The sequence below is a fragment of the Delphinapterus leucas genome, chromosome 15 (assembly GCF_059928025.1).
Source record: "Delphinapterus leucas isolate spDelLeu-1000000601 "Yukka" chromosome 15, BTC_Dleu_Yukka2, whole genome shotgun sequence".
In the NCBI taxonomy this organism is placed as follows: Eukaryota; Metazoa; Chordata; class Mammalia; order Artiodactyla; family Monodontidae; genus Delphinapterus; species Delphinapterus leucas.
The window spans coordinates 16034393-16061785 of NC_143143.1; the positions used below are offsets into that span (position 1 = coordinate 16034393).

A 27393-nucleotide genomic window follows, 5' to 3' on the forward strand; every position below is an offset into this window, starting at 1 on the left:
TGCACGGGAGAGGGAAAATGACTGGCACAGGCAGTTAGTAGTGGAAACAGCACCAGAACCCATGCAGATGTCTGGACTTGGAGTCTTAAATGCTTTAAAGTCCATGTTAATATTTCATTATTTTGATGCTGCGGCTTGCTTATATAATGGTAGTAACTTAATAATTAATTTCTCACTACCCTTTCCGATTTTTCCCTGGGCTATTTTCCTACCCTGGATTGATCATGCGCGCTATCTTGGACAATTCTGACCGGCTTGAGGTTTGCCAAGTGACCCAACTGCCCTCGTCTTAGAAAATGCTGGATTTGGTAAACTGCCTCTAGGGAAACAGAGCTCCGCCAGCCACTCCCAAGAGATCATTTAAATTACATCAAGGGAAATGAACCAAGGTATTTGTTCTGTAATCTCTCCGAGGTCAATTTCCCAAGCTGGTGGTTGATTAGTTAGTAATACATCTTTTAGACCAAAGGAAGCCCGCCTCTCGAGGGCAAAGTGATCATTGGCTGGTATGGCTGTCAATCACAAGGGATATAAATAAGGGATGCCGGCGGCTCCTCCCCCCGGACGGCCAGGAGCGCGTGGGGAGGCGGCAGGCAGGCTGCGCGAGTCGTGCCGGGGAGGCGCTCTGCGGTAATATCTGACTGTTACTCCTTAATAACTGGAGTGGAAAGTAAAAAGGACCTCTGCTCCTCTCTCCTCTTTTCCCCTCCCTGCCGGGCAGGCGTGATGGCGGAAGCCGCGGCGACGGGCGCCGGCGGAGAGGCGATGGCGGCGGTGGCGGCGGGGGAAGGCTCCTCGGGCCCGACAGGCTTGCCTCTAGGCCGGGGCTTCTCGAGCTACCGGCCCTTCGAGCCCCAGGCGTTGGGCCTCAGCCCGAGCTGGCGGCTGACCGGCTTCTCCGGCATGAAGGGCTGAGGCTGCAAGGTCCCGCAGGAGACGCTGCTCAAACTCCTGGCGGGACTGACGCGGCCGGAGGTGCGGCCTCCGCCGGGCCGGGGCCTGGTCGGAGGCCGTGAAGAGACGGCCCAGGAAGCCGGCCTGCCGGTTAGGGCGGAACCCAGCCCAACCTTACCAACCCTCGGCATTGGGATGGACTCGTGCGTCATACCCCTGAGGCACGGGGGCCTGTCCCTGGTGCAGACCACCGACTTCTTTTACCCCTTGGTGGAAGATCCCTACATGATGGGGCGCATAGCTTGTGCCAACGTGCTGAGTGATCTCTACGCCATGGGCATTACTGAATGTGACAACATGTTGATGCTACTCAGCGTCAGCCAGAGTATGACTGAGGAGGAACGAGAAAAGATAACACCACTCATGATCAAAGGCTTTCGGGATGCTGCAGAGGAAGGAGGGACTGCAGTGACTGGTGGGCAAACGGTGGTAAACCCTTGGATTATCGTCGGTGGAGTTGCCACTGTGGTGTGTCAACCAAATGAATTCATAATGCCTGACAGTGCTGTTGTTGGGGATGTGCTTGTGTTAACCAAACCCTTAGGAACCCAAGTTGCTGTCAATGCCCACCAATGGCTGGATAATCCTGAAAGATGGAATAAAATAAAGATGGTGGTCTCCAGAGAAGAGGTAGAGCTGGCCTATCAGGAAGCCATGTTCAACATGGCTACCCTAAATAGAATTGCTGCTGGATTAATGCACACGTTTAATGCCCATGCAGCCACAGATATAACGGGCTTTGGCATTCTGGGTCACTCCCAGAACCTTGCAAAACAGCAAAGAAATGAGGTGTCCTTTGTCATTCATAATCTGCCAATCATTGCCAAGATGGCTGCCATCAGCAAGGCCAGTGGGCGGTTCGGGCTCCTTCAAGGAACCTCAGCAGAAACTTCTGGGGGGTTACTGATTTGTCTGCCAAGAGAACAGGCAGCTCGCTTTTGTTCGGAAATCAAATCTTCAAAGTATGGAGAGGGCCACCAAGCCTGGATCGTCGGCATTGTGGAAAAGGGAAACCGGACAGCCCGGATCATTGACAAGCCTCGAGTTATCGAGGTCCTGCCTCGAGGAGCCTCTGCTACTGCTCTTGCTCCTGAGAATTCCAGTACCTCCTCTGAGCCTAGCTTGTGAGACGGAATAGGGGAAGTTGTTTGGACTGTAGAGCCTTTGTACAGAATCATGGACAATTCTCAAGAGTCGATTTTAGGAAATTTCCAAAGAAGGCTGCCTGCGTAATAGTTCCAGCTGCCCTTTGTAGGTGATTTGAATCAGCCCATCAAAAGCCGCACATTCCAAGGCCAGAAGTAACATTTTGGACTTTCGGGGGGTAGGTTTGCTAATCTCTTGAGTGGAAAAAGAGCAGAAAACCCTCTGTTTCCTCTTTCCAAGAGCAAGATGAGGCTACTCAGGTTTGAGAGATTTTTCTCAGCACAGGGTTCATTGATTTCTGCCCAGGGAGTGAGATTATTTAAAATTACATAGACACCAAAAATGAGTTGCAAAAAGAAAAACATTTAGATCAGAAGCAAATAAGTTTGGACCAGTACTGTTGATAAATCTAAATTGTTAAGGGAGATTAAAATGCAATGTCAAATTCTTATTAGATTACTCTGAAATACTGGCTCTTTCCTACTCTGGACAAGAATTGAGCAGCTTGTCCAATGACTGGGAAAGGAGGACCTCCAACCACCTTACTTGGTCTCTGTTAATGACGTCTCTCCCTCTAAACCCCTTTAAGGACTGGGAGAGGCAGAGCAAGCCCCAGAGCCCAGGCCTTGGTGGACATTAAGATGTTAAATTCTTGTGTTGAAAATTCCTGGTGATTTAATCAATAAAGTGATTTCTAATGAAATAAAGAGGATTTTGTTGAAAAATTCTTCTGGCTAATGTTTGTATCCTTGGAATTCTGATTCTTTAACAGTCTTATAAAATGAACCAACTGATACATTTAGCGTTGACAGTAAAGGACTCGAGAACAGGCATAAATCCCAAGGACTAGGGGGTGGGAGAGGAAATAGGTAAAGAAAGGTGTCAACAAATCTTGGAACATGGAAAGTGGGTGGAAGAGGGGTAACTGACTTAGAAGAACAGAGGAAGGCGAAGTATAAATGCCTTCAGAGCTGGGGAACACTAACAGGAAGCAAGGAGATACGCTCCGAATGTCCTAAGGAAGGTGGGGTCAAAGGGTGGGGATGAAAACGGAGATACTGGTTAAAAATTTATGCACAGGGCAATTAGATCTTTGCAGTTCTCAATCTTCTCCCCTGTGTCATACAACCAGGTGACTGCCTCGCACCTGTGTAGGTAAATGGAGGTTTGTTTTCTGGAAAATGTGAATTTAAAAAATATTGTAAAGTCAGGGGCACCAGGCAGAGCAGAGGACAGGGAGCCTCACCAAAAACAAGAATAAAGACAAAAATGAGATTGTCCAGCCCCCTCCCTCAGCTTAGCTATTAGAAACACTGTCCAGGAAGCTTATACCGCCCCTGCCTGGCGCAGGTGGAATATACTCCTCTGGAGAATATAAACCTGCCCAGAAAAAAGACCTATAAATACAAACATTTAGGGAGTCCCCGGTGAAAATCCCTGTACTGGGAAGCCTCCCAGTTAAAAAGCTTCACTCAAGCATGTTCTTTTTAATGCCTCATTCTCAAATATGAGCAGGCAAGGATCACCAGATATTTGAGGCAAGCCTCCAACTTGAAAGAAGTCAAAGCAAACAAACGAACTCAAGAAGGAGACAATACAGAGAGCAAAAGAAGAAAAAGCAGAAATAAAAGAAGATAAAGTATCCATTAAAAGATAATAAGAGAGCAAAGCACTTAGAATATAAAAATATAGCTACAATCTTAAAGTTCAGTAGAAGATTTAGACGGTAAAGTTGACATTTATCAGAAAGGAGACAAACAAAAAGATGCACGATAGAAGGAAAAAAAAGTAGGAAAATCAGAGATGAGCCAGGAGGTTCAACGTCTGAGAAGAGTCCCAGAAAGAGATAATAAAGCAGATGGAAGAAAGAAAACGATCAAAAAATAATACAAGAAAGTTTTCTAAAGTTTAAAATTGCGACTGTCACATGCCTTTTGAATTCCCAGCATTGTGAGTGGAAAAAGGCCTACACTCATTTTACTGTTAAATTTTAAAATGCCAGGGATAAAGAGACCCTAATAATAACAATAGCAAATTCTTACCTGGTACATACTCTTTGCCAGGCACTGTTCTAAGTGCTTTTATATGTATTAACTCCTGTAAACTTCCAACCACCCCATTTCGCAAATGAGAAAGCTGAGGTACAGGGAGATTGAGAAATTTGTCCAAGGTTGCCCTGGCAGTCTCCTAAACAGCCTGGTTCCAAAGTCCAGGCTTCTAATCATTGCGCTCTCCTAAATCTTCTGGGGGGAGGGGAAGATCACAAACAAAGGTTTGGTATCAGACTTCTCAGCAGTGAATTGGAAGCTAAAAGACAACAAAGCAATGCTTTCAAAATTTTGAGGGTAAATGATCTTCTCTGTGTAATTCTATATTTAGCTACATTTTTCAAACAAATAGTATAAGGATATTTTTTAGACATGGAAGGTATCAAAGTGGTTTCATCCCATTCACTCTTTCTCAAGAAACTACTGGAAGATGTGCTCCAGAGAAACAAGGGAGCAAACAGAGAAAGAGAAAAACATGGGGTCCGGGAAACCCAACCCAGCACAGGTGGAAGGTGAAGGGAGCTCTCAAGGTAATAGCGGTCCAGCAGGCATAGAGAAGAACCAGTCCATGCTGGAGCAGAAGCCTGGAAGGCTTCCAGGAAAAGGAAAATGGAACTGATAGAGGATTGGTATGTTTAATTGTGTGATAACTTGTATTGGAAGGTTATCAGAAGATGTAAATAGAATTAGTGACAATTACCAATTATGTAGAAAATTAGCCAAAAAAAAGAATGAGGCAGTTATCAACTCCAGCCAAAAAGAAAACCTTGAAAAATAAACAAAATGTAATCTAACAACAACAACAAATAAATAATAAATAGATAAATTCAATCGGGTTTTCTCCTGCTCAGAGCTCAAAGCTCTCAAATAGCTTTCCACAAAATCCCTGCTTCATCTTGTGACCCTTCATCTCACAGCACTCTCCCTACCTCTCTCACTAAACTCTAGCCCATTAGCCTTTCCATGGTGCTTCAAACAAATCAAGATCCTTTGTTCTCCGCCTGGAACCTCACCTCTATGCAGCTGGCTCACTCTTAGTCCTAATTCAGCTCAAATAAAACCTCTTCATAAAAGCCCTCTCTGACCTCAGCCAACACCCAGCTACTCTCCCAACTCATCACCGTATTTATTGGCTTCATAGCTTTTATCCTAATCTGTAATTATCTTGAAAATGTCTTAGTTTACTTTATAATTGTCCCTTTCTGCTTGTGTGTAAGCTCCAGGATGGCAGAGGATGTTCTGTATCCCAGCACTGGAACAGTGTCTGGCCCCCAGTTAGTGTTCAGAAGAGTCTGGCCCCCAGTTAGTGTTCAGAATAGTCTGGCCCACAGTTAGTGTTCGGAATAGTCTGGCCCACAGTTAGCGTTCGGAATAGTCTGGCCCACAGTTAGCGTTCGGAATAGTCTGGCCCACAGTTAGCGTTCGGAATAGTCTGGCCCCCAGTTAGTGTTCGGAATAGTCTGGCCCCCAGTTAGTGTTCGGAATAGTCTGGCCCCCAGTTAGTGTTCGGAAGAGTCTGGCCCCCAGTTAGTGTTCGGAATAGTCTGGCCCACAGTTAGTGTTCAGAATAGTCTGGCCCCCAGTTAGTGTTCAGAATAGTCTGGCCCACAGTTAGTGTTCAGAATAGTCTGGCCCCCAGTTAGTGTTCAGAATAGTCTGGCCCCCAGTTAGTGTTCGGAATAGTCTGGCCCACAGTTAGTGTTCGGAATATACTGAATCAATGATTGAGTGAGGTATACACTGGGGACCCCAGCACCCTCTGTTTTCACACTTTCCTTGCTCTTGGTGTCTCCTAGTGGTGGAAGTTGGTACCACCAATCTCTTAAGACAAGGCTTTGGAGAAGAAATTTGGGCCTTGGTTCTGCTTATCAATTTACACAGCTCTCTAACTGGTTTATTTTCTTGCTTGGGGTGGGCAGTAGAAAAGGGCAGGAAAATGACTGGATGCTTCCCTGGCCTGGGTCCTCTTAGTTAACCTAGAAAGGGTTAAGGGTTGGAAGCAAGGTAGGCACCCAACTATTCCTTGGGGAGGGGCTGGGCAGCAAAATGGAGGTAGCAGGTAGTGGAGGTGACAGGCCTCGGGTGGAAATCAGAACAGAATCACAGGTATAAACAGAGGTAAGAAAGGTGATGGAGGAAAAGAAAGAGGAAGAAAAGGAAAAGGGAGCCAAAGGAAGAAAAGAAAAAGGAGAGGAAATTGAAGGTAGAGAAAGAGAGAGAGGAAGATGAAAAGAAAGGACAGAAGGGCAGAAGGAAAGGCAGTGGCAAGGTGACCTCAGCAGATACCCAAGCACATGTGAGCTGCCTCCTTTACTCCTTTGTGGGGAGACGTCTTTCAGTTGCTGAAGAGCACTGGGGAGTGCTGGTGAGCTTCAGCCTTCGCCTTTCTGTGTGGTCTCAGACAAGTCTCCTGACCTCTCTGGGTCTCAGTTTCCTCATCTGTAAAATAGGTGCAGCCATACCCACCTATGGCAGGCAAGTTATGGAGAGGATCCCATGAGACCTGCTCCTCTAAATTAATATTTATTAGATCGACTCAAGTACCAGGTCCCGGGGAAACAAAAGCCGGACACTGCTTTTGTTCTCCAGGAGACCCAGTCTAGGGGGAGATCTAGAACAGGAACACCAATCAGCCCCAAATTAAGGCAAGAAGTGGTAAGTGCCACGAGAGTGAGAGTGGATGAAGTGCTTTATAAAACCAAATTATGTCCTGGGAATTCCCTGGCGGTCCAGTGGTTAGGACTCTGTGCTTTCACTGACAAGGGCGCGGGTTCAATCCCTGGTCGGGAACTAACGTGGCCAAAAATAAATAAATAATAAAATAAAATAAAACCAAATTATGTTCTTTTGGAGGAAGTTTAGGAAGGCTTCCCAGAGGAGGTGGCTTTGAAGCAGGGCTCTACAGGATGGGTGGAATTTGGATTTGGCTATGCAGAGAAGGGGGATGGGCATTGCAGATGGAGGGAACTATGTGAGCAAAGGCAGGGAGAGTGGGGAACACCTGCTCAGCATGTGTGTAGGGGGATACAGCTGGGTAAGTAGGTTGGGGAAGGACTTCTAAGGGTGTTGGGGACTCCCTGGCCTGACTGAGCTAGGCTAGAGGTTCCTAAAAGCCTCTGTCATGACTCCTCCTGAAAAATTTAAGAAGAAATATTTTTTTCTTTTTTTTTTTCAAGAAGAAATATTTTTAATTATAGCAGCACCCTTTCTCCTGTCCCCCAGTTCAAAACCAACAAGGCCTATGGATCTACCTCAAATAAGAACAGCACTGCAGTAGATTCTCGGGATCCAGCCATGAACAAAATATATATTGTCCTGGTCCTCCTAGCACACTTGTGGAGGCCACCTAGGCCAGACCCCCATTATATAGAGAAATTGAGGCTCAGAGAAGAGAAACAATCTTCCCAAGAGCATTGGTAGATAGGTTCCCAATCACCTGACTCCTAGTTTCCCACCACACGCTGCTGTCTCTGGGACCTCCGACTGGCTTAGGTTCCCCCACCCTGATACCACCTACCCAGCTTATGGGCTTCTGTTATTTTGTTCTCCAGCTGCTGTTGACACTTCTACTCCAGGGTTTCCCAAAGAGCCTTACTGGAACCAGCTGCATCTGTTTGGCTGTAGTGGGGAAGGTGGCCAAACTCCTGAGTACCAGAAGGGCATATGTGTGCATTGACACATTTGCCTGTTCCAGCCCGTCCACCCTGTCATTAAACATTTATTAGCCTGCACTGGGGAAAACACCTTTGGTTTGAAAAGACTAGGGCACCTAGTCTCTGGGGGGATAGACTTCTAAAGGGCTAATCACAAATGTGGACCAAAAAGCAAGACCAAGTACACTGAGGCCCTGACTAAAGAAGTCTGGTTGCCTAGATGTGACTGAGGAGAATGGAGAAAACTAACAGGATATGGGGTGAAGGTTCAGGAAGAGCCTGGGATGAGAAGTCCAGATGATGGGGCCAATCATATATTCATGTCTGTTCCTTCTCCCTCGTGAGGGTCTCCCCCGCCCCCACCCCCAACTCCATGCCGTGCTGATGGTTGGTCTTTAGAGGATGATGCCATTGGAGCAAAGAACTTGGATGTCCCTGCAGGATGCTTTGCAGGAGCTTTACAACTCAGCCAGGGAACCTCCTAGGGGAGATGGGCAGAGGCAGTCTCAGAGAGAGCGCCTCCTCCTTCAGGTCCGTCTCCAAGGACCATCTGACCTGGGAACTCTAGAAGTCCTGGAAACCTGACTCTTCAAAAATCCGAGATGCAGAGGACTCCTGAGAAAACTGCTCTCCAAGTGATGTTTTACATTCCAGTAAGAGTTTGGGTTCTGGTCTGGAGAAGCTTAGCAAACACCAGGGAAGGTGCTAGGGGTGGTACTTGGCTCCTGAAACTTTCAGTACCCAGATCCATAAGGTAGTTCAATGCTCTGAACTTCAGACCTGTCTGTCCACCTGCCTGCTGGACATCATCTGGGTGTTCTAGAGTCATCTTGGACTCAACGTGTTCCAAACTAAAATTCGTTGTCTTCCCTCCTACCCCAACTCCCAGGTCTTCTGTGTCCTCATTTCAGCAAATGACAAAACTATCCATCCAATTTACTCAAGCCAGAAAACAAGGAGTTACCCAGGACTCCCTCTTATCTCCCGCACCCTATATCCAACTTCCATGTTGCCTAATCTAGCAAGTTCTGTGCTCTCATTTTACCCAGCAGCTCAGCCGCATCAGATGTCCACTCGTTCTGGAACACTTTCCTCCCTTAGGCTCCGTAACTTCACACTCTGTCAATTTTTCTCCTACCTCACCTTTCTCTTCTGCTCAGCTGCCAAATGTTGGAGTAGCCCAAATCTTGGTCTCGTCTACCTAGATTCTTATACTAGTTATTCTTCTCCAATTCCCTGACTTTAGGTACTGTTTAAATGACTAAGACTACCAAATCTGAATCTCTAGCCCTGATCTCTCCTCTAAAACTTAGGCTCATAAATCCACCTGCCAATTCGATACGCGTCTTCAACTTGCTTTGTCCTAAAACACGCTTCTGATGCCTCATGTGTTCAATCCTGAACCTCATCTTCCACATCCCAGTATGAATCACCATCCATCCACCAGGTTGCTCAACACTCAAAACCTGTAAGCCATGCTTGATTCTATCCTTTCTCCCATCTCACTAGTTCAAAACCACCAAAGCCTATAGATCTATCTCCAAAATATGCATCCACCTCTCTTCATCTTCACCCGCCATCAGCAGTCCAAGGCACCAACATCTGTTGCTGGAAAACTGCAGTAACTCATCTCTCTGCTTCTACTCTTGCCCTCTTCAGTTCATTTTTTTTTCTTTTTTTAAATATAAGGTCAAATTACATAGAATGCTACTTTTAAAAAAATATTTATTTATTTATTTGGTTGCACCAGGTCTTAGTTGTGGCAGGCGGGCTCCTAAGTTGCAACACGTGGGATGGAACCCGGGCCCCCTGCATTGGGAGCGTGGAGTCTTATCCACTACGCCACCAGGGAAGTCCCCCCTTCGGTTCATTCTTAACACAGCAGTCAGAGGGCTCAGAAATACAACACATGATCATACTGCTCCCCTGCCTAAAATCCTCCAAAGGGTTCCCGTAATAGTTAAAATCCAAAATAAAATAAAATATGAAATAAAATCCATGGTTGATTGATCTGATCTAGCCTCTTTTTTCTTCTCCAACACCATATCCCACCATTCTCCCCCTTGCTCACTGCATTCCTGCCATGCTGGAATTCTTCTTGCCTTTAGAACATGCCAAGCCTTTCCTGCTTTAAGCACTGGTGTTCTCTCTACCTAGTACTCTTGATTTTTCCCCTTGACTTTTACTCAGCTTAAATATCACTTTCTCAAAGACGAGTAACAACAAAAAAAACCCAAAACAAACAAACAAAAAACCTAAAAGTGGCTTGACCAATAAAGCAATTTTAAAAAAAATATTTTATTTATTTATTTGGCTGTGCCAGGTCTTAGTTGTGGCATGCAGGATCTTCAGTTGCAGCATGCGGGATCTAGTTCCCTGACCAGGGATTGAAGCCGGGCCCCCTGCACTGGGAGCATGGAGTCTTAACCACTGAACCACCAGGGAAGTCCCTCGATAAAGGGATTTATTATATTATATAACCAGAGTCCTAAATCAGGGCATCTCTGTAACTTGTAAAAGTAAGTGGCTCAGCAATGTTATCAAGGATCCCGGTCCTTTCTGTCTTGCTACCTACCAGTCCCAGATTCTTTTTTCATCGTACTTATCACCATTTGAGACAATATGACATAGGGGTTAACAGACTCTGAAGCCAAACTGCCTGAATTTGAAATCTGGCTACCACTTTACTAGGTGTTGAGTTAAACTACTCAATCTCTCAGTTTCCGTATCTCTAAAATGTGGATGATTATTATAGTATTACCTACCTCAGAGGGTTGACTTGAGGATTGAATGAGTTGCTGTGAGGATTAAATATGTAAAATGCTTAAGCAACCTAAATGCCCATTGACAAGACAAATGGATAAGGAAGATGTGGTACATATACACAATGGAATATTACTCAGCCATAAAAAGGAAAGAAATTGGGTCATTTGTAGAGACCTGGATGGACCTAGAGACTGTCAGACAGAGTGAAGTAAGTCAGAAAAAGAAAAACAAATATCGTATGTTAACGCATATATGTGGAATCTAGAAAAATGGTACAGACGAACTGGTTTGCAAGGCAGAAATAGAGACACAGATGTAGAGAACAAACGTATGGACACCAAGGGGGGAAAGCGGCGTGGGGTGGGGGGTATGAATTGGGAGATTGGGATTGACACATATACACTAATATGTAAAAAATAGATAAGTAATAAGAACTTGCTGTATAAAAAAAATAAATAAAAATCAAAAAATAAAAAGAAACTATAGATTTAGCAGGGCCTCCAAAAAATAAATATGTAAAATGCTTGAAACAGCTACCCTACTTCTAGTTCACTCCTCAGGCTCAGCTGTATCCTGGAGACATTCCTGTATCCTTTTAATAAATTCCCCTTTCTCGTTTAAACCCTTCATTGCTGGGGTTCTCCACGGGGCTCCCCGCCATCATTTTGCTTTGGCGCCATCTGGCGCCCAAAAGGGAAGTGATGCGCCTGCGCTCTCCACTCTCTGACTTTTGTCTCTTCCCTTGGTCGAATCTGGTACCTATACCTTTAAGATGCTTGGTCAAGACTGAAGAATTAGGGGGCCGGCGCCAAAGAACGCAAGCATGAAGTCCTCTTAGGTTGGTCCTGTCCGGGTAAGGGGCGGGCTGTAGCAAACTTCACGTAAGAAATTGGTCTTTCTTTTGGTTCCGCCCCCGTGAAGCAATCATGAACGCCTGTGATTGGTCAGGCGCTCTGGAGGCGGGGGCTCCGAGCTTGGCTCCAGGTTCTTCAGCAAGTCAGGGCTGCGGCGGGGCGGGCGGTATGTCCGCGGGTGGGGAGACGCGTGGGGATGCAGGAGGAGAGGGCACTGCTGCTGCCGCCCCCTTCAGCTTCAGCTCGGAACCAACGCTCGAGGACATGTAAGCCGTCCTTGCCCAGGCTGGGCTGGGGAGATCGCCCCCTTTCTCCCTCCGTTTGGGGAGGGCCCCTCCACGTGGTCGGGAAGAAGGCTAGCTGCTGTGCTCAGGTCCTAGCTCTGCTGGCTGACCCCCCGCAGGCGAGCCTTCTAACCGCCTCCTCTGTAAAATGGGCTTAATGCACACCTGAGGCAGGGGATATACCGGAGTACGATGCTGCTTCTGCCCTGTCTCTGCCCTCCAGGAGCGGGAGGTAGGACGGTGGTAAATGTAGTGTTGAGAGGTGGGAGGCATTTCTTGCTGGAGCAAATCAAAGAGGGCTTCTTAGGGGAAGTATCCTGGAGCTGTATTCTGTAAAATCAATAGGATTTAGATCTACAGAGATAGGGATATTCCAGATGGAGAAAAACTGCAGAAGCAGCAGCAGGAGGTGGAAAAATGAAAAAGAAGGTATTATTAGATTTCGATAATTTAGCGTCTGTGTAAGGTCCCACCCATTTTATAGATGAGGAAACCAAGTTCCCTAAAGAGGAAACGACTTGCTTAGGCCACCCAAGGAATTAGTTGCAGAATCCCCCCTGATGCCCATGCCCCCATTACATATCACTGAGGTACCTGCCAGGGCCCTGCATCTCCTCCCCCATCCCCTAACCTTGGGACCTGGACTTCCACCCCTTTCTCCTATTCCAGCCGCCGCCTCCATGCTGAGTTTGCTGCTGAACGAGACTGGGACCAGTTCCACCAACCTCGGAACCTCCTCCTGGCCTTGGTGGGGGAAGTAGGGGAGCTGGCAGAGCTCTTGTGAGTAGATGACAGGCTTCTGGAAGAGTCTGTGTGTTGGGGAGGGGAGGGGAGGATTTATTTGACCATTAGATATCCCTGGATCCAATTTCCCCTCCTCACTACCAAGCTCTGTACGTGGTTGCTGGGCATACAAAGATGACTTATGGGTCCCTGCCCTCTAGGGGTGCCCAGTCTCCTGGGAGAGAAAGGTGTGAAAACAGCAAGGCAGGTCCAGGTCTAAGAGGGGACAGTGGTAACTGTCCTTTACCTCTGCCTCTGGGGTGGAAAGGCAGGTATTCTATAGAAGACCTGCCTCTGGCATTCCAGACAGGGGGAGTTTACATTTGCAAAGGTAGTGAGGTGGGAAAGGGCAAGTTAAATTCAGGGAGAATATAAGATTCCTTCAGTGTAAGCTTCTTGAGGAAGAGCAAGGCTTTTGTCTGTTTTGGTCTCTGGTGTGTCCCAAGTGGCTGGGATACAATAGGCACTCAATATACTGTGGCTGTGGAGGACAGGGGTAGGATAGGAACACAGAATGATAGAATCAGGGCTGGGAAGTAATGGAGTTTGGACAGAACACCTGACCAGATTTGAATGGTAGAAAGGTCACTGTGTCTGCAGGGTGCATTGGATCCCCAAGAGAATTGGGTCAGGGGAGACCAGTGAGGAAGCTGGTGTAGATGAGGCAAAAGGTGGTGAGACCTAAGTCAGGGCAGTCACTGTGGGATGGACAAATGAGGGCACTGATGTGTGTGAGGGCAAGCCATTTGCTCATTACAGATTCATGACCACCATCTGTGTGCTGTGTCCTCTAGAATCGAGATATGGCCTTGAACAAGATAGACACAGTTCCTACCATCACAGTGCAAGGAGACTGACAATAGATAAGTGAACTAATTTTAAAAGATGTGGAATTGTCACAAGTTCTATGAGGAAAGTAACACAAGGTGATGAGAAAGAAGGTAACAGAAGGGAGAAGGCTTTTCTGAGGAGGTGACATCTGAGCTGAGACCTGAGTAACAGCCAGCCATGGGAAGGATGGGGGGGAAGAGCATTCAAGGCAGAGGGAGCAGTAAGTGCAAAGGCCCTGTGACAGTTTGGCCCATTTGCAAGGCAGAAAAGGCCAGAGTGGGTTTAGGTGGGGAGTGAGAGGGAGCATGGTGGTTGATGACACTGGAAGAAAGAGTCAGTTCATGCAGGACCTGGAGGGCATGGTAGGAGTTTGGATGTTATTCCAAGCACACTTGGGGGAGTTTTAAGCAGGGGAGGGACAAAATGTAATTTGTGCTTTTAAAAGATGGTGCAGGGTAAGACTAGAAGATGAGTTAGAGGCTTCTGCAGTGGTCCAGGTCCAAGGTTTAGCCTGGGGTGGCAGTGGCTAAGGCCGGCAGGGGAGGAGTAGAATTGTGTCTCGATAAGTGAAGTGTCCTTTTGGCGACTCCTTGGCTCAGGTAGGGACACAGAGGTCTGGGTGAATCATCTGATGGGGTCTCTTCCCCACCATGAAGATTCCAGGGCCTAGCTGGGTTGACTTGTCTTTGGAGGAACTTCCTAGGAGGTGGGAGTTCATTGCTGCAAGGCCTGGGGTGTGCCCCTAAGAGAGGTGGAGCCCATTGGCCTAGCTAGCATCTATGTGTGTGTGCCTGTCTTTGTGTCCTGTCCCCAGTCAGTGGAAGCCGGATGAGGAGCCTGGGCCCCAAGCCTGGCCCCCCAGGGAACGAGCAGCCCTTCAAGAGGAGCTCAGTGACGTCCTCATCTACCTGGTAGCATTGGCAGCCCGCTGCCGTGTAGATCTGCCCCGAGCAGTGCTCTCCAAGATGGACACCAACCGGCGACGCTACCCAGTGCATCTGTCCCGCGGCTCTGCCCGCAAGTACACAGACTTGCCCCATGGGGCCACCTCTGAAAACCAGGCTGTGGGGCCTGCAGACCTCGCCTGTGAGTCCACAGGTCAGGCCTCAACCTAGAAACATGGGCACAGAACCTGCAACTCAGCACGGCATCTGAGGAGCAGAGGGTGCTCCAGCCATGCTACCTCATTCTAGTCCTTTCCTAACAGATCATGGGCCTGGGCGCTACCCTTCTTGAGGTCTGAGGCCCAAGAACCTCCAGTAGGTAGCCTCCTGGTTTTTTCTCTCTCAATAAAAGTTTTGGTTAGCAACTTCTGGATTCTTCCTGGGGCAGCTGGGGAGGCTCTCTGTCTCAGCACATGCTGGAGAGGGGTACCAGGGATACCTGTGAGCCCAAAGCCCATGTTTCTCTATTATACTTCCCACCTGCAGAGCAGAGAGGTCTGATTTCTAGTAAGTTCTCTGTCTGACCTCATGCAAGTAAGTCCCTTCCCCTTCTCTAAACAAGACTGGAGGCTTTATGTAGTGTTGGATAAGAGCCCAGGTTCTGGAGCCAGGCTGTATGGGTTCAAATGCCATCTTTGATACTGGATGATGTTCTGGATTATATTGGCATCTTTCTGTGCCTCCAGTTCCTCATCTAAAATGAAAATAAGGGACTTCCCTGACGGTCCAGTGGTTAAGACTCTGCGCTTCCACTGCAGGGGGCGTGGGTTCCATCCCTGGTAGGGGAACTAAGATCCCACGTGCTGCGCAGCCAAACATAAATAAATTAGTTAATGAAATGGAATGAAAATAATGTTGCCTACCTCATAGGGCCGTAAGGTTTAAGTAAGTTATTCTAAGTAGAGTGCTTAGGACAGTGTAAGTTTGCAGTTGTCGTCATGTTTGCTTTCTCAACTCAAAACTTTCAGGGGCACAGAGCAGGAAGTTTCAACAGTTAAGGCAGGCGTGGGCCTTGTCCATCAGGACCCCGGCCCTGAGAGAGCTCTCTGCCCCTCCCCCTTGGCCCCCAGCACAAATCAGGGTCAGGTCTGTCTGATATGAAGCAGAACAGGGCTTCCTCTCTTTTGGGGCTTGGACCCCTTAGCCCCCTCCTTCTCTCCCAAGGCCAATTTGCTTGTTCCACTTCTACACCTAAAGATAGTGTTGGGTATGTATGATTCACCCGTTGTGTGACCCCAGGCACATCACTTTCTTTTCAGAGCTACCCAGGGAACTAGCAGCCTGCCGCCTTCACAGGGTGAAACCTGATTCCACATCAGTAAAATAAAGCATTTCCCTTTACTGGCCTCACTCTTATTAATGATGTCACGTCCTCCTAACCAGTGACCTCTCTTACTTCCTAGGTAAAAGAGAATCCATCAGATTGGAACTGCTTTAGCTTTAACTTCCCAAACCCTCCTTTCCTCTGCCCACCAGTGATAGCAGGAGCCTTAGCTTATTGATCTCTTATTTCATCCTGTCTCCTTGATCAATTATCTCCTCTCTCCTCCATATAATCGAAGTCTTTTCCTTTCCATTAGCCCATCCCATTAGCACATAAAGCATACTTGAGGGCTTCCCTGGTGGTGCAGTGGTTGAGGGTCCACCTGCCGATGCAGGGGACACGGGTTCATGCCCCGGTCCGGGAGGATCCCACATGCCGCGGAGCGGCTGGGCCCGTGAGCCACGGCCGCTGAGCCTGCGCGTCCGGAGCCTGTGCTCCGCAACGGGAGAGGCCACGACAGTGAGAGGCCCGCGTACCGCAAAAAAAAAAAATAAATAAAAAAATAAAAAAGCATACTTGAGTCTCTTTCGTATTGACAAGACAAAACCAACAAAACTCTAGCTACTTCCCTCATGCTTTTCACAGCCAAACCTCTTGAAATGGATCTACACCCATCCACTCTGCTTCTTCATTGTCTCATTTCTACCCTAACCCATTCAACGCTGGCTTTCACCCCCCACCCCTCCACTGAAACCATTCTCATCACTTTCCCCGAATTCACACACAGTGGACACCACAGCAGCATCTGGCTGAGCTGTTTCCTCCATAAAACACTTTCCTCTAGATTTCCCAGACAAGACACTTCTGCTTTTCGACCTCTGGCTGTTCTGTCACAGACTCAAGTTCTCTGCTACCCTCTTCTGGATGTGGTGCCATGCCCTCCAGACCTGATATCCCCAAGATGTTACTTCCAATCACCTCCCTGACCCGTCCACATTTACTTCACACTCAATGTGTCCAGGTTGGGGTGTAACAATTGCTGCCACTTCAGCTCCTGCTCCTGCTCCTGTGTCCCCATCTCAATGACACTGCCTGTGGTCACCCAAGCTGAGAAATGAAATCAGCCCCATCTCTCCTTTCCGCATGTCCACTTTAACTCCTATTAATTCTAGCTCAATAATATGCCATATGCCTCCCTCCCCTCTAATCCCTCAAGGCTTCTTTGTGGCCTTGGAACCTTTAACCTGGCTTTCAGAGTCCTTAGTGGTCTGTCTCCTGCCAACGTCCTTGCTTGTTGTCCCTGCCTTCCACCCCAGAGGACATCTGCAAGCTCTAACAAGTCTGGCATGCAGGTTCAGGGGTTCTCTCCATACATCCCCAACCCCAACTCTCTTGACCTTAAGACCAGCTTAAATGCCACCTCTGAGAAGAGCCTCTCTAAACTCCAAGATTGCACCGAAGACCTCTCCTATCCAGCAACTCCCCCATCAGAGTTCCAATGACAAGGGACTGCACTTGCCTGTGTACTCGTCCTCACCGTGCCATTCACTGGCTGTCGGTACCTATTTACTCATCTGCAGAAATGGAGGTAAAAGAGTTACCTCACTTTGGGATGCTTTGAGGATGAAAATGAGCTAATAATAATGTAGCACTGAAGTTCTTTAACCTCATGCTAAAGTTTCCACTATTGCTTCTCTTTACTAGACCAAGTTCCATGAGGTTCATGCCGGCTCACTCAAAGCTCTGCAGAATGCACTGCCTGTTGATCACAAATGCGCTAAATTTATGGACCCTTCTAGGTCTGAGGTCATGAAGACATAACCAAGGGCCAAGCGTGGAATGACCACACACAGACAAAACCAGTTCCTGGAACACTTTTGGGCTTATAGCCCCACTTGACTCCATGACAATTCACCTAAATCACCTAAGCCTGGAGAGACCCCCAACTTTCCTCCTAATTCACACCCCACCCACCTCATTCACAGGCACGGGTGGGGTGAGGATATAATACTTTATTCACTCTAACACGGGCCGAGGGGATGTAATGAGAGGAGGTGGGTGCGTTTCCAGGGACCCCCGGTAGGGGATCCTCCCTGTCTCCCAGTTCCAGGGCAGCCAGGCCCGCCGTCCCACCCCATCTGAGACGCAGGAGGCGGGGCGGGGAGTTGTCCAGGTTAACGCAGCCCCAGGTCGGGATACTAGCGTGCCCCTCCCCAGCTCGCACCCCGCGGAGACAAGAATGGCGGTTCAACTGCCCTCACAATCTGGGCAGCGCTCAGTGGCAGTGGCTCCGGCGGGTAGCTTGAAGTCCCGGCCGCAGCCCGCGCAGATGTAGAGACGGCGCCGCATGTGCGCGCGACGGTGGCGGATGAAGTGTGAGCTGAGGCGGAAGCGCCGGCCGCACTCGGCACATGGGTAGGGCCGCTCGCCTGTGTGCGTGCGCGCATGCTCCGCCAGGTTGGAGCGGTGGCCGAAGCCGCGGCCGCACACGGCGCAGCGGTGCGGCTTCTCGCCCGTGTGCACGCGCCGGTGCTTGGCCAGCGCCGAGCTCTGAGCGAAGCGCGTGCCGCAGTCGGCGCATGCGTACGGCCGCTCGCCCGTGTGCGTGCGTCGGTGGCGCGCCAGACACGAACTGCCGCCGAAGGCGCGTCCGCAGTCCGGGCACGAGTACGGCTTCTCGCCCGTGTGCACGCGCAGGTGCTGTGCGTAGTTGGAGCTCTGCGCGAAGCGGCGGCCGCATTGTGCGCATGCGTACGGCTTCTCGCCCGTGTGGCGCCGCCGGTGCTGCCGCAGGTTCGAGGCGGCCGAGAAGCGCTTGTCGCATTCTGGGCATTCGTAAGGCCGCTCGCCCGTATGCGTGCGGCTGTGTTTGGTCAGCGCTGACTTCTGCGAGAAGCGCCGGCCGCACTCGGTGCACGCAAAGGGCCGCTCGCCCGTGTGTATGCGGACGTGCTTGGCCAATGTGGAGCGGCGCGCAAAGGCGCGGCCGCAGTCCCGGCACGCGTGTGGGCGCGCCGGGTCCGCCGACGGCGCTGGCGCCTCGCTCGGGACCTGCGGGGAGAGGGGACAGGGGACAGGTCAGCCCTGACCGAGAGGCTCGGGAGCCAGAGACCTGGGGCTCTGCCGGCTGCAGCCTCTCCGTCCCCCGTTTGTACAGTAGGAAAAGCCACGGGGTGCGCCTCTCAGGACGGTTGTGCGCTTTAAATGAGATTAACATAAACGCACATAGCACAATGCCTAGTGTAATTCTAGCTATTCTTTATTAATTCATACAGTATTTATTGAACGCGTACAATGTGCCAGACTCTGTTCTAGGAACTGGGGATTCAACATTAAATTTTTTTTTTAATTCCTAGTTTCAGGAAGAATGGGTAAGGAGTGCTGGTATTGGAGGGGGTGCTGCAAATTTAAATAGGGTTGAGGAACCTCGCTGATGTCACATGAGCGAAGACCTAAGGAGGTGAGAGAGCAGGTTCCAGAGGGAAAAGCAAGGTCCTGAGACAGGAGTTTTCCTGTTCTACGAATGGCCAGAAACTGCTTAGGGCGGACGGCAGGAGGGGAAGAGTAATCCATGGAGTGGTCCTGAAGGGGATATCTTAGCATAGGGCCTTGCATGTGAATGAGGTGAGGACTCAATAGAGATGTTAGACGGTTTTGAGCAAGGAGGGGAACAGATTAGACTCATATTTTAAAAGGTTTCAGGGGCTTCCCTGGTGGTGCAGTGGTTAAGAATCCGCCTGCCAATGCAGGGGACAAGGGTTCAAGCCCTGGTCCGTGAAGATCCCACATGCTCCAGAGCAATTAAGCCTGTGAGCCACAGCTACTGAGCCCACATGCCTGGAGCCTGTGCTCCGCAACAAGAGAAGCCCACGCACCACAACAAAGAGTAGCCCCCGCTCGCCGCAACTAGAGAAAGTCCATGCGCAGCAACAAAGAACCAACGCAGCCAAAAAAAAAATTAATTAAAAAAAAGAAAAAAGAATAAAGGAGGGGAGGGGGCAGGAACCCAGTGAGGAGGCTACTGTACTGCAAGCCAGAGAAGACAGTGGCTTGGACCCAGTGACAAAGTTGGGAAGTGAAGGTGGTGAGAAGTGGTCTGCTTCTGGACATATTCTGCAGTTTGAGACAGCAAATTTGATAGTAGATTAGACATGAGGTGTAAAGAAAGGAGTAAAAATGACTCCAAGGATTTTGAGCTTAGCAACTGCTAAGGCGGAAATGCCATCTACAGAGCTGAGGGTGGAGGGAGGCGCAAGTTGGTACCTACTATTCGTTTCTGATCTTATCTGCAGTTCTCCTTGACACATCTGGAGCTCAGGAGAGAGGCCCAGGCTGGAGATGTTAATTGGGAAGGCATCAGCGTGGAGGTGGTTTTTAAAGCCTTGAGACTGGATGAGTTCGCCCGAGGAATAGGCAGAGAGAAATGGGGGTGGCAAGACAAAAAGCAGCCAGCAAAGGAGACTGAGCAGAAGCAGCCAGTGAAGTAAGAGACCCAGGAGAGCACGGTGTCTTAGAAACCAGGCCACCATCAAGTCCAGGCTCTCTAATAAACTTTCAAGAGCAAGCACCTATCATTTTTTAAGCTGCAAAAAAGGCAGCCAGGGTGAAACCCAAATACTATTCTGAGGCCTGAAATGAAAAAAATTCAAAAATAAGCCAGTTTCATGAGGTCTGGGCCTCTGGAGATAAAATCAGAAAAAGAAATGCTTTATAAGAGGCAGATGAAGGGAAAACAGTTTGTACTAACAGTAAAGAGGAATACTGAGGAAACATTGCTTCCTTCTTAGAAAAGAGAAGGCTCATCCTAGCAAAAGTGGTGTTAAATCTCTACTATGGACTAAGCAAATAGGATATTAATTCATGACCAAATGAAAAACCAGGCACATATTAAGGATAAGACAGTGTTAGCTTCTTTCTCCCCATATTCCATCTCCACCAAGTGATTATCACTATTCTTCTTCTATAGATAAGGAAACAGGTTAAGAGAGGGTAAATGACAACTAGGGAGTGGCGAGGCCTCTTCTTTCTGAAGTTGTAAGGAGGGCACCTTCAGGGCCTTCAAGATCCTTTGTTAAAAAGACAGTAGCTTTTTGGTAACCACCTCAGAAATTTGAAAACAAGGCAGTTTGGGAAACTGGTCACCAGCCAAGGGAACTCTGGCTTAAATACTATTATCATGATAATGATAATAATGATAACATTACAGTGTAAAGATCTGACAGTGCTATGTTATGTACATTATTGTATTAAATCTTCCTGTCACTCCCCCTTGAGTCAGGCATTATCTTTTGAGAAAACTGAGCTCAGAGAGATTAAATTCACATAGCCAGTGGGAGTCAGGACTGACCTTAGGGTTCTCACCCTTAACAAGTAGGCTACACTGCTTCCCTGCACACACAGCATGAAGATGTGACAGCCGCTGGACTCCAAGTGCCTGGCACTCTCTAAGAGGGATTCAAGGTTAAAATACAACTTGATACTTTAAATCGAGAAACTCCCCACAGCAAATTCGGCAGTCTGAATTCAAGGTCATGCTTTCCAGTCTTGCCCTGGTTTTGACATCTATTTCATCACGTCAGCCATCGTGGAGAGAATTTTTCTCATCATATCTGTATTTTTTGGCCCGTTTTTCTTTGGCACCCTTCTTTAAGGTGACTTTGACCAGCCTGAGGACTTCCTTATGCTGGATTCACTATCTCGTGAAGAAGAAATCCTTCACACAAGTACCCTTGGTATCTCCAGCTCCAGGAGGAGGGGCCTCGGGTGCCCTAGGAAGAATCTTCATAAGAGGGGCTGAGTCTAGCTCATTAAGACCCCAGGCAAGTCCCTCCCTTCCCCTGCCTCAGTGGACCAAGGAAGGCGAGGTAGGCTAGGTGAGATCAATATTTCCCGACTTGAGGTATGCACATCACAGAATGCAAGAGGATTCTAAGTGTTATGTAGGCTAACTCTTATCTTACTATGATCATTATGTATTTATTTTCATGGATATTAGAAAAACAACAGATCACATGAAACCCACAATTTCATCAGTATTATTGCTCAGATGAGGGTAAATTTATTTAACAAAACAATGTGAATCTATCTGAAGAAGAGCATTAAATAAATGAGCAAACAGGTAAGTGACTGAAGCCTGGCAAATACCAGACTTACATGCCTTTTAAGTTCTACAGCTGTTAGATTTAAAAATTAGAATACAGGGTATCTGTACTATAACATTAGGGTACTAGGGGGATACATGTAGTATAAGAATATGATAATCCAAGTATTTAAAGTTAGTGATTTTGGAACTTCCCTGGTGGCACAGTGGTTAAGAATCTGCCTGCCAATGCAGGGGACACAGGTTTGAGCCCTGGTCCGGGAAGATCCCACATGCCACGGAGCAACTAAGCCCGTGCCCCACAACTACTGAGCCAGCGCTCTAGAGCCCAGAAGCCACAACTATTGAAGCCCGCGTGCCTAGAGCCCGTGCTCCACAACAAGGAAGCCACCGCAATGAGAAGCCCTGCTCACCACAACTAAAGAAAGCCTGAGTGTAGCAACAAAGACCCAATGCAGCCAAAATAAATAAATAAATAAATTTATTTTAAAAATAAATAAAAAATAAAGTTAGTGATTTCGTCTTCCTGCTTAAGGTGTTTTTGTTTTAAACCAGAGCAAACATTCCAGTTTTTTCCTCAGCCATTACTTTTCTAATTAATAACAATAACTACCACTTACTGAGCACTCACTATGTGCCAGGAAGTGTGGTAAGTGCTTTCCACCCATGTTCTTATTTTAAATTCTCACAACCCTTTGGGTTAGGCTGTATTAGCACCATTTTAAAATAAGGATATAAGACTCAGAAGTAAGTGACTACCAAGGTCCTACAGCTAATCCATCGGCAGGGTCAGGGTTTACACTGGAAGTCTGTCATTATCTAAAACACCTCTTCTCTCATAGAATGATGCAATTCTATCTCACTGAGAAGTTTAAGGTTACCTACACAGTTTGTCTCCCTCACCTGGGCTTTTTTAGCTGTCAGAATCTCCCTTCTTTTGAGTACAGAGTATAAAATACAATCCCTATCCTCTCGCTCATTGCTAAAGCAAGTGTGGTCCACAGACCAGCAGCGTCAGCATCACTGGTAACTTGTTAGAAATACAGAATCTCAAGTCCCCCCCATACCTACTGGATCAAACTCTTCAGTTTAACAAAATCCCCAGGTGATATGTACGCATGTTAAAAATGAAGAAACCTGATCTAGGAGATGCACTACTCCTGGGGAAAGCAGGTGGGAAAGGTGAAGAGGGTTTTACAGGTTGAAAGACCACATGGGCAAAGTCTTCGAGGTAAGAAGGGTCAGGTGTGTTTGAAGCTGGGGCATGGGATGGGTGCTGAGTGACTAGAGATGAAGCCATGAGGTCAGACGATGAAGACCTTTGAATGCCAGGCGCAGGAGCTGAGGGAAACAGAATACCACTCAAGGGTTCAGTTTTAAGCAGGGAGAGACAGGACTGGATGTACATAGAGCCCTCTGACAAAACCCTTCTATTCATTAAATCTAGTTTGGATTTTAATAGGCAGTGAGAGAATACTCCAGCTACTGAGTGCAGCATAATTAAGGCCTGTTCTGGACAATGACCGGCCATGGGACTGGGTGAGAGCTGAGAGTCACAGAATGTTGACACTAGATGGAGCTTTGGGGACCACTATTTCATAGAAACCGAGACTCAGGGAGACCACACAGCAAGTTGATGAGCTATCTTGTGGGCACAGTGCTAAATCTTTGTGGGATGTGTGTGTAACTCTCATTTCCACCCTCCTCCAAGTCCAGTCACCCACGTGATACTTAGACTGGATTTCAAAGATCTTACTTTCATTATCTCATTTTATAGATGAAAAGGCTGTCGAGGCAAAACTGGTAAATAGTGGTTAGGATTTGAGCCAATGCTTTTAACCGCTACAGGATACCATTCAGAGTCTAGCTCTACAGCCTTTTCATGACTAGCCATGCCTACACCCACCCTTCCCATCCTTAGCTCCATCCAGTCCAATCAATGTTCCCCAAAACCCCCTTATTTCCATCTTCTCTCCCCTGCTGCCACTACCTTAGAGCAGGCTACCAGCCATACCTGACCTGGTCTCCCCACAGCAGCCCACGATTCTTCTAAATAGAAAATCTGATCATGTCTCTCCTCTCATTTGAGGCTTCTGATGGCACCGCATAACCTAACAGAGTATGTCCAAATTCCTAAGCTGGCTTTCAACACCTTTTACTCTCTGGCCCCGCCTACTTCTCTGGCCTTATCTTCTCTGAGCATTTGCTTTTGCTGTTTCCTCATCCTGAAATGCCCTTCCTCCTCCTCCATTTGCCAAATTCCCACTAAGTTTTCAAGGCCCATGTCAAAGTCATTTCCATGAAGCCTTCCCCACTGCCTTGAGTTATTTGCCCTCAATCCTCTAGGCCTCCATGTTCTAGGTTTCCCTGTTCACTCCCAAGCCTCAGGATTCAGCCCAGAAAGGCCTTGATAAAAATGAGTAGAAAAATCTCCAGAAGGATGACCTAGCCCAAGGTCCTGAACTTTAGGGAGAAGAATGAATAATAGCAGCAAATACTTACATAGTGTTTATTATGTGCCAGACACAGTTCTAACTCTTTACATGTATTAACTCATTTAATCCTCCCAACCCCAAGAAGTAGGTGCTATTATTATTTCCCTTGTACCAGTGAGGAAACTGAGCCACAAAGAGGTTAAACTTGCCTAAGGTGACACAGCTGGTGAGTGACAGTGTTGGAAGTCCACCCTAAACTCTGGAGTCTGAGTTCTTAACTTATAGGCCAAAGGTGGAGACCAGGGGATTCACAGGGCCGGAAGAGGCAGGCTGAGCTAGGAGGATGGGCCAAGGAAGCCTGAGAAAACAGAACTAAACGGGCCACCGCAGTGAAAGCGCAGAGTCCTAACCACTGGACCGCCTGGGAATTCCCTAAATAGTTATTTTGACTGGAAGAGGAGGCCACAGAAGCCAGCCCCCTCCCCCTAGGGCCCACCACACCCACTAGGGGGCAGCAGAACTTTCTTTTTCTGGGAACTGGCGCCTGTGCAGGAAGAAATCAGAGGGAGCCTGGGCCCACAAATCTGGCCCAGGAGTCTTCCAGCTGGACTCAGGGCTGCTCTGGCTGTGGGTGGGAGTCCTGTAGGGTTTTGGGAAGTAGAACTATACCTAGTGGCAGTTAGGGTCTCTAATGGGTAAATCTAACTCATATTTTGATCTCCTTAAAACTCCTCTCTTTAAACCTTCAACACCCTTGTCAGTCTAACCCTGCTAGACATCAAGCTCCTCGAGGAACCGAGGAGAGCGTGTACTCTCCAGCACCCAGCACAGAGCCTGGCACAGTAGGCGTGACATCTGTATGATGGCAGCATGGACTGTGGGACAGAAGGATGGGTGGCCAACCCTGAGAGTCAAGGGAAAGTAGGGACAGGATCCCTGGATTCTGTGTGAGGGAGGCTGGACCTGCACCAGGTTTAGGGGCGAAGGGACCCCAGGGTGTGGAACACGTACCTCCTTGTTGTCCATGGGGATCTTGAGTTTCACCACTTCATACTTCTCTTCACCCTCATCCTCCTCACCCTTCACCAGCAGTACCATCTCTTCTTGCATCTCTTCCTCCTCCTCCTCCTCTGTCTGCTGTTCACCGGGCATCTTGGTGTCCTGGGGCAGGGAGCTGAGTCAGAAGCTCAGGACCCGCCCCCCCACCATGGCTCTGGCCCACACAAGGCGGTGCAGCCGTGGCTTCTCCTGTGATCTTTGTGTATGACCTTCTTCCCTCTATCCCAGCCCGGCCCTAGGCCCCAGCCCTATCCCGGGACCAGCTCGGAAGACTCTCGTTCACCCCACTCATCCCGGCATTCAAGGCCCTGAACACTTCGAATCTCTAGCCCCAGTGAGTCACCACCCTCCCCGCGCTGAGTCACTCCCCGGTGCCTGGGTCCGCGGCCCGGAGCTCTAGGGCACGGGCTGGAGTCAGGATCGGGACGGAGACCCTGAGGGGGTGCGCACTCACCAGCCACAGGTTCGGGCGCTCGAGCTGCCCCAGGCCAGGGCGCCGGGCGGTTGGGCACTCTGCGACGCCGCGACTCCGGGGGCGGGGAGTGGGCGGGGCCTCGGTGACGACTGGCCATTGGTCAGAATACCTAACCCCGCCCCCTAGGGGAGGGGCCAGAGGACCCAGGCGTCCGGCCCAAACTGCCCCGGGAGGGTGGCGAGCCGACACCCAGTGCCTTCCGCTCAACTCCGACTCCCAAAGACCCCGGGCTGCCCTACTCGGTGTTCAAGGTCCTCACAGTCCGGTAGTGACCTACCTTAAAGGCTCGTCTCCTGCGGCTGCCTCGGAGGTCTCAGCTGCGGCCAAGCGCGTCTGCTCCGCCCGAAATAGGCCACGTGCGCTCCCGCCCCTGCCTGGGCCTCTCGCTGGCGCCCCGCCTGGAGGGCGGACCCTGTTGCCTCCTCACCTCTTCCCTTCCCTCTTTTTGCCTCTTCTCCCATCTTTTCTCCTTTCGCAGCGTCGCCTTCACGGTCTCCTGGTCTCTGGAATATCTTGCTCCTCGAATACATACTTACCAACATACACCCAAGCAACCGCTGCTGTTTGTTGCGTGGTGTGCCTCTTATGCGCCATCGTTATGCTAAGCCTTTTGCACATCTGATCTCGATCCGCACAAAGGTGGGTCCGTTTCACAGATGAGCTAATTGAAATTCACAGATGAGCTAACTGAAGCTAACTGACTTGCCTAAGTTACACAGTAAGTGTTGTCACAGCATCCCCAGCAACCCAGTAGCCTAGGTGGAAAATTATGGCACACGGACCAGATCCAGTCCACAGAAGTATCTTGTTTGGCTCTCAAGCTTAAAAGTTAACTTCAAAAGAAGCATGAGAGGTCTTTTACAAAATTTAATTTCCAACATTTAAAAATTGAGGTATTTCATGTAAAGATCTGTATTTTCCCACTTCTCTTGAAAAAGATACCTAATTCTCCCAATTTATGAATGGGGCAACGAAGATTCAGAAATGATGAAAGAGAAATTACATTCAGTAAGTGCTTACAATCCCTAGTTGTCTCTTTACAACAACCCTGTGGGGATCAATCATATTACCTTCCTTTGACAAATGACAGAACTAAAAACTTAAGTAATTTGCTCAAAGTCACATAGCTGGTAAGTAGCCAATTCCAAACCTCATGCTCTTCCTGTTGCACCAAATTCTCTCTCAGAAATGAGGTTACATGAGGAAATTGGTAGCAGAGCCAGGACTCAAGCCTGATCCTCAGTCTGCAGAGCCCATAACATAATTTGGATGTTGGGATTACATCTGGTCAAAGTTTTGCTCTTCCTCAGAGCTGGGAAAAGGGGGTAAATGAGTGTGATACTCACCCTCAGGATCCCAAAAGCCACTTTGATTGTGTTAATTCTCTCATCAAATACTTATTGAACCCTACTATGTACCTGGCACTATTCTAGATATTGGAGATGCAGTAGTGAACAAAAGAGACAAAAATCTTAGCTACCATGGCACTTCTCAAGGTGTAAAAAATGTCAACAAGTAAATAAGATAATTTCAGGTAACGATAGGTGTAAGAAGGAAATAGGGCCAGATGATGCAACAAGGAGTGGCTATGGTTGGGAGCTTCTTTAATGTGGGCAGGGAAGGCATCTCTTAGGATATAATATATGAGATGAAACTTGAATGATGAGAAAAAGTTAGCCATTTGAAAATCTAGATGAAGAATGTTCTAGACAGAACTACAGAGACTTTAAGGTGAGATTAAGCTTGGCATGTTTGAGGAAAAGAAAGAAGGCTTGTATGGCTGGAGCCAAGTGAGTT

The 27393-nt window shown here is 48.3% G+C and overlaps 3 protein-coding genes across 3 annotated transcripts; 2 read left to right on the plus strand and 1 right to left on the minus strand.

Annotated features, from left to right (window-relative positions):
- The first annotated feature begins 549 nt into the window (after nt 1-549).
- Nucleotides 550-2827, plus strand: SEPHS2 (selenophosphate synthetase 2). Its single transcript, XM_022588295.2, has one exon. The coding sequence runs from the start codon at nt 727-729 to the stop codon at nt 2080-2082; it is 1356 nt and encodes a 451-aa protein (XP_022444003.1). The 5' UTR covers nt 550-726; the 3' UTR covers nt 2083-2827.
- Nucleotides 2828-11563: 8736 nt separating this feature from the next.
- Nucleotides 11564-16853, plus strand: DCTPP1 (dCTP pyrophosphatase 1). Its single transcript, XM_022588296.2, has 3 exons — nt 11564-11687; nt 12375-12485; nt 14134-16853. Exons 1-3 carry the CDS (start codon nt 11590-11592, stop codon nt 14432-14434), a joined length of 510 nt encoding a protein of 169 aa, XP_022444004.1. The 5' UTR covers nt 11564-11589; the 3' UTR covers nt 14435-16853.
- Nucleotides 16854-17033: 180 nt separating this feature from the next.
- On the minus strand, nt 17034-25709 carry ZNF771 (zinc finger protein 771). The gene is made up of 3 exons (XM_022588298.3): nt 25576-25709; nt 25074-25223; nt 17034-18578 (listed from the first exon to the last, which is right to left on the minus strand). Exons 2-3 carry the CDS (start codon nt 25212-25214, stop codon nt 17775-17777), a joined length of 945 nt encoding a protein of 314 aa, XP_022444006.1. The 5' UTR covers nt 25215-25223; nt 25576-25709; the 3' UTR covers nt 17034-17774.
- Between the last annotated feature and the right edge of the window lie 1684 nt (nt 25710-27393).